General features: G+C 35.1%; 1 protein-coding gene across 1 annotated transcript; it reads right to left on the bottom strand.

Annotated features, from left to right (window-relative positions):
* Positions 1-2,362: 2,362 nt before the first annotated feature.
* Positions 2,363-3,870, bottom strand: LOC103972585 (protein G1-like7). Its single transcript, XM_009386939.3, has one exon. The coding sequence runs from the start codon at positions 3,682-3,684 to the stop codon at positions 3,097-3,099; it is 588 nt and encodes a 195-aa protein (XP_009385214.1). The 5' UTR covers positions 3,685-3,870; the 3' UTR covers positions 2,363-3,096.
* Positions 3,871-6,847: the final 2,977 nt, after the last annotated feature.

The following is a 6,847-nucleotide window of genomic DNA, read 5'->3' as shown; positions in this document are numbered from 1 at the left end:
TGTAGGAATTTAATAATATACGATCTATGTAGGTAATTCTCTTATGCATAGTTTTTCGGTTTCGCGGGTTTTTGCGCGCCGACTTTTGCATGACGATAAGAAACATTTTTCTGTGGGAATTCTGGAATTGTGTTTTCTATTCTTCTACTATACATGCGATATCACCTCAGATTTCTCAACAGTGGTATCAAAAACAAGTTGCTCGTATAAAAGACTGACTTTTAAACTATGTGTATTGTGTTCAATCACGTTCAAATTATTTTACATGATTACTATGATTTTTTTTAATCTATGCTTTTGATTTCATGGAAGTTCACATAAAAGAGGAGAAAAAGGACAGCAACATTTTCTTTTATATATATATATATATATATATATATATATATATATATATATATATATATATATATATATATAAGAGCCATATCAATATTATAAACCTTGGAAAGAAGAGAATGAAGCATATGGTATACCTTGGAAATTAGAAAAGAAGCTAAAACCTGTTATTTATCCAAAGGAAATTAATTTGCTAATACAAAATGTAGTCATAAATCTTCTTGTCTCAGCAACAACAGACATCTTTGATCTATTAATATATATTTCAGAAGCATCAGAACATGGTATTGCAGGGCTAGCAAACATAACAGCTGCTCCTGCAACAGTTCTTCCAAGTAGCTTACTCATAGATCATGTCCCACAAAGTTAATGGTACATTCTACTCCAAGATATCTGCCATATATACTAACTATCAGCTTTCTGAACCATCCTGATAACAATCACCATGGAAGTAAACCCTAACTGTAAAGAGCATTCATTGCAGTGTGCTAAAAGAAAGAAAGAAATCCATGGAAGTAAACCCTAATACTATTTTTTTAGTTATTAATTCCATCTGTAATATTTTTACTCAAATATCTTTAGCAAGAGTGATGTCACAAACGTAGAAGCAAATGGATCAGTAATATTTAAGCTATATATTCCTTTCGAGCCCATGCTCTGAGTCCGGACAATGACTGGACGAGAAGTTGCTTTGCTTTCTCACTCCACTTTATCATTGAAGAATAAGAATAGGTAGTAGAAGGAGAGGTTTATTCAGCTTTAGAAGACACCATTTGCAAGACAATACTATTCTAAAAGATATGTTCCACTGCAGAGAGAGAGAGAGAGAGCAGTGGCTTGCATGCACGACATACTATTCTGAAAGATTTGTCCCACTAGAGAGAGAGAGAGAGAGAGAGAGAGAGCTGTTGCCCTTTCGACAAGGTCTGCTCCACCGACGACCCATCACCGGAAGGAGCGAGAAGCATCGCTGTTACATCAAAATCAGCACCGAAAAGAGAGACTCGTGTACACGGTGGTGAGCAGTGGACGAAGTCATAAGGGGCTGAATAATGCAAATGCGGTAGTGTATGGTTCCTCCGTTCTTTATGATTTCTGGTTTAATTTCTATTATTTAATGTTCTTGAAGCTAATAATAAGATCAGGTTGAAAAGCATTTCCATATTTTAATTTGAAGATCGATCGATCTTCATCATAATTTTTCAAAATAAGAGAAGTTTTCGGTCTTCTTCAATGATCATCACATTAGAATCAACTTTATATACAAGTTGATCATCATCCATAGTTTGGTTGACCAACTTTGGAAGCATAAGTGTTGTATGGAAATTATTCACTCTCCTCTAATTTCATATTTTTATGCTGCTCATCATTTTGAAAATATTATATTGAGACTCTTTATTTAATATTTTTCAAGATTTAAAACTAATTAAGTATTTTTTGTAATTAATTACTTTTAGTATTTCGGTTCTTTTACTTTCAAAAATTATATTGAGATCTCTATATTTACGAAGGTAAAATATTTGAACCGTTGCGCCGACAAAACCCTTTCTCTCTTAATTTTTAAACTTATAAAATTATCTTTTTATACCGCTCGATGTTTCACTTTCATAAATATAGAAATCATAATATAATTTTTAAAAATATAAAAATTATAATATTAAATATAAATAATTAAGTGATAGTCTGTAATTAACCCCAAGATTCATCACATCTATTGTTTTTGATATGCTATCATGTTTGATTCTCATATTTTTCATTATCATTTTCAAACAATTTTAATCTTCATAAATTCAAAACTATAGTTTTCATATGGTAATTTATATTTGAATTATTTATTGCAATGTTTACTTCAAAAACATCTTTTTCTTGCAACTTGAATTACCAAAAATAATCAAGAGAGAGATGGCTTATGATGAAAGTTTTGTTTTATGGATTTTATGTATATTGAATTATAGAGGGAGAAAAGGAAGAAAATAATGCTTGCATGGAGATTTATTCTTACAGAATAATCCTTTATTTTCATCCATTATCTCATAACAACTCAACCAATATAATTATTTTATAAAATACCATATTACATTCCATGTATTATCAACACACCAAACGTACCAAAACCTTAATCATAACAGATACCACTAATAATGCCATAGTAACTTGCAAATATAATATGTTAGAAACGTAGAAAAGGTCAAAGAAGATACAGTGAGAACTCCAAAAGAGAAATAGTTGTTGCTGAAATCTAGAGAGAGAGAGAGAGAGCGCGAAGACTACTGCTAGAGAAGACCAAACTGTTATCACCGGCAAACTGAAGAGAGAAATAGGAGACGCAGGTGTGGGAAGGCCTGGGGCTTGAACCAGAAGAGGACCATTGAAGACCTCTCGAGTTCGACCTAGTTGCAGCAAGACCTCTTTTTGCCCAACACAGGAAGACGACTGGGGTGTCAAAAGGTCTGCATTGCTTTGTAGATTCTTTGGAAGACCGGTAATTTTCTCTTCATCGCTACAACACGTGGTACGAAGATGTTGGAAGAATAGGGTGTAGAGGAATAGAAGCACATTGAATGTACTGAGAACATTCTTTTTGTCGGATCAAATGGAATGTCATTGAAAGATAAATTGAAGTAGACAAACACAGTCATCGCGTTCAATTCAAAGAACTTTGAGAGAGGAAACGATTTGCAATCTCTCGGGCCTTCTTTCCTTTATCGTTCCTTAGCCACAAACAACGGAGAAGAGGAGAGAGAGAGTCTGGAGAAGTGATCAGGAAGTAAAGGAGCCTAATAGGGAGGCACCGGGACCCTCGCCGGTGCCGGAATCAGAACTGTCGCCACTGAGGGCAGTGGAGGAGGAGGAGGAAGGCTTACCTCCAGCGTGGCCTTGGCCGGCCGCGGCGGCGGCGCGCTTCCGCTTCTTCTTATCGTAAGGGATGCCGCGGGACTTGGCCTGGCTCTCGCGGACGTCGTGGAGGAAGATGCGGATGGCGCGGGCGGCGAAGGGGTTGGTGTCGGGGGAGCCGCCGGACTCCTCGTAGGCGGCGCGGAGACGGCCGACGAGGGCGTCGAGGGAGCCCCAGGCCTGGCGCAGGGGGCAGGCGCAGGGCCCCGGCGGGCTCGGGTGACCGTAGAAGGCGCACCTGGGGACGTGCACCTTGGTCTTCCCGAACTGGTCCAGGTACCGCAGGAACTCGATCACGTGGGCACCGCTGCACCGCGACAGCACCAGCGGCGGCTTATGGTTCCGCAGGTATTGCACGAAGGTATTCCAGTCTCGCCGCTTCTGCGACTCGTACCGACTCGGTTCCGCCTGAGGCGGTCTTGCCTCACCCCTCCACGGCTCCGCCGACTCCATGCACCGCCTCCCCCTGCCTTCTCTTCGCCCACTGGCACTGTTCTACCCCTTTCACGTCGCTTCTTCTCTTCTCTCTCTAATCACGGTTAAGAAAAGAAGGCATTAGAAAGAGAACCGACACACGGTGGCCCTGCGGCTGGAGTCGGTAGCCTACTGTGGGAAGAAAGGAGGAGATGTTGGTGGAGTCCGGTCACACTGGAAAGTTGGCCGTGGCAAATCTTTCAGGCCAAAATATATATGTGCCTCACGCTAATTATAGTTTTTTATAGTTTTTATTTATTATATATCTGAATCATATAAATTTATATATATATATATAAAATTGCATACCTTCATTTATTTCTTTATTTTATTTAATTATCTATTAATTTAAATAAAAAAATATGTATTTATTCTTAAATAAATACTAAAAATATGAAAAGGATATTACATATTCATAAATATGTTCCCAAACTTACCTTGAATTGGATCTATTTGTTGTGAGCAACTGGAATCAGGATAAGTATGCTTTTGACTTGGGTAAGAAGTAGTCTTTTATCTTTCACAGTGCAAAGCTAAAGTTGATGCAAGAACTGTTCATGAGGTCATCAGGTGTGGCATCCACAATAGTTGCAGAGGGAAGTGTGACTGATATGTTGCTGTCCAATGACTCGAAGATGTACAATCAATCATGTGGCAAATCCGTAGCCTCGTGATGCAGTGCTTCGGACTTATCAGTTGCCGGTCCTGTATGTACGTCGTGAATGAATATGATGTCTCATAAACTTTGTACGAGGGATAGGGTTTTTTCCTCCATTTATTTCTCAGACAAAATATATATTCTTGAATATGATTGTAAAAATCTTCCTTTTACATGTTCTGTTGTGTTGTGTTGGTGTGCAATTCTTTGCATTTTTATGATGAGATGTGGTAATTATAACGAGTTAAAATTTTTATTTCATGCGGACTAATTATAAATTATTTCTTATAATTTAGATCTCTTTAGCATATGGATCCTTACGCTTAACAAATTTATATTAAAATTTTTATAGTCAAACTTTTTTAACATCACATTCTATAGGCTTAAAAAATTTATATTAAACTTTCTATAGTTATGAAATTAAAATATTTAACCCAATTTACCATAACATCATCGGTTTTAACGACGGAAGATATAGATCGAGTTCGTGATATTGATAAGGTCGACCATCACGTTATTCTCGTCGACCACCATCATAATAGTACGGTGTTATCACCCGTCACTATCGTTAAAATTATTGTTTTACCTATTATTTTTATGTCATTCATCTATATATTGTCACGTACTATATCTTTCGTCAATAAGGCCGATGACATTAGAATAAATGAGGTTAAATGCTTCGCTTTCAGGATCATAGAGATTTCAATATAAATTTTTTAAGTATAAAGACCGAGATACTAAATATGTTTTACCTATATGCCAGTGACAATTATCTTCAATTTTAATGATATAAAATGATAACATTACATTAATTTAAGGAACAAAATATCTCTCAAATTAAGTTTTGTCACGAAGAAACATAAGCATAATTGTGCCCACCAAAGAAGCTCTTTCCTTCCATCTCTCTCTACCACTCCTACCATGCTTTTGTGGCGTAGTAAAATGAGGTTACTGTTTACTCATAGTAGTACAAATCTATGGTACGTGAAAAAGGACCGATCAACAGTGATGTTTTGTTCCTTCTTTCCAAAGAGAATACATCAACATTCAAGAAGATTAGCAATGACACAATAATTTACGTAGGTAGGATAAGTGAATGTTTGTGTCGATTATGCACGACAAACTTAAATGGTATACAACATATGATATAACACTGGATGAACGAGCTATATCATCCGACTCATCCCATGCTCACAGTATGATATTATTCTCTAATTATCTTTCAATGTATTCCATTGTGAGGGAGAAGAAATGGGTTGAACGTAATGAACAAAAAGCAAAGCTCAATTATGTTCCAAATTTTGATCTTTGGTTTTGCTTATTGACTTTCTAAATTCCAATTAATATTTTAATCGAGTCGTATCATCAACTTCATCACATTCTATGCTTATCGATAGAAACTAATGTTATGACATGATTAAAATGTGATGTAAAACTAAGACAACTAATTAACAAAACTGAAGTTTAATTACTAAAATATACTTTTATGTTCTAAATCTTGCACCTCAAGTTATGTGGCACTCCAAAGTTAGATTCCAAAGGGACAAACTTTGATGGAGTGAGAGGACTTTGGGAGAGACCTATTGCCTACTTCGTCCAACATAGTATGGGGCGATATCACTCGCTATTGTACACAAAGATAGTACTTGTGCTCTTGATAGTCTTTATAATCTTTAACTCTCTTTTTTTTACCTTTTTTTATTTCCAATAATAATTCCTATGCTTTGTTGAAATGTTAATTCAAGATTTGAGTGGAGTTAGGAATTTGATTAGCATGTAGTGGTGATAAATAAATATTAAGGATTTTAGTACTTCTTATGTTTATCTTTTGTTATCTCTTCTATGAAGCCATGTTTATATACTTACAAATCCCTCTTAGTCTTTCCAATCTCCATTCACTTAAATAATTTAATGAGTTAGAATCCGATAGGTTAATTGATCTATCAATTTCATTTGGATTAAATCATTGAAATATTTAGGCTAAAATTAATAATAATATACTAATCAAATTTTTATAAGTCAATATTAGTCTTACCCAATTTAGGATTAATCGGGATATTGCACATTCGATACCTAAGTATCATTAATGACAAGCTATTAGTATTTTTTGATATTATTCCAATCAAGTATGCATCGATATGTTATTAGTATTTTTAAGAATAATATCAACCTCTTATAAGATAAATGCATCGTTCATTTGATGAGACTTATTAGTCCATTTATTTTTTATATAGATTATGGAGAGTAAATGTCACTTAACTTCATTTTAATTAACTTAACTCATTTTGATTAATAAATATATTTTCTTTTTAATATGAATCTCACTTTGATCCTTATCACCATAATATACTACCATATTAGAAAATTTTAATTTTCACATTTAAGCACAACATCATGGTCAATATATGTGATTTGATTTTTTCAATACTTACTAATATTTTCTTATTTTTATCTCCTACACATAAATATTATCTAATAATCAGA

The sequence above is a fragment of the Musa acuminata genome, chromosome BXJ3-11 (assembly GCF_036884655.1).
Source record: "Musa acuminata AAA Group cultivar baxijiao chromosome BXJ3-11, Cavendish_Baxijiao_AAA, whole genome shotgun sequence".
Lineage (NCBI taxonomy): Eukaryota > Viridiplantae > Streptophyta > Magnoliopsida > Zingiberales > Musaceae > Musa > Musa acuminata.
Note: the sequence above shows the minus strand (reverse complement) of the source record. Positions and strands in the feature narration are given on the sequence as shown.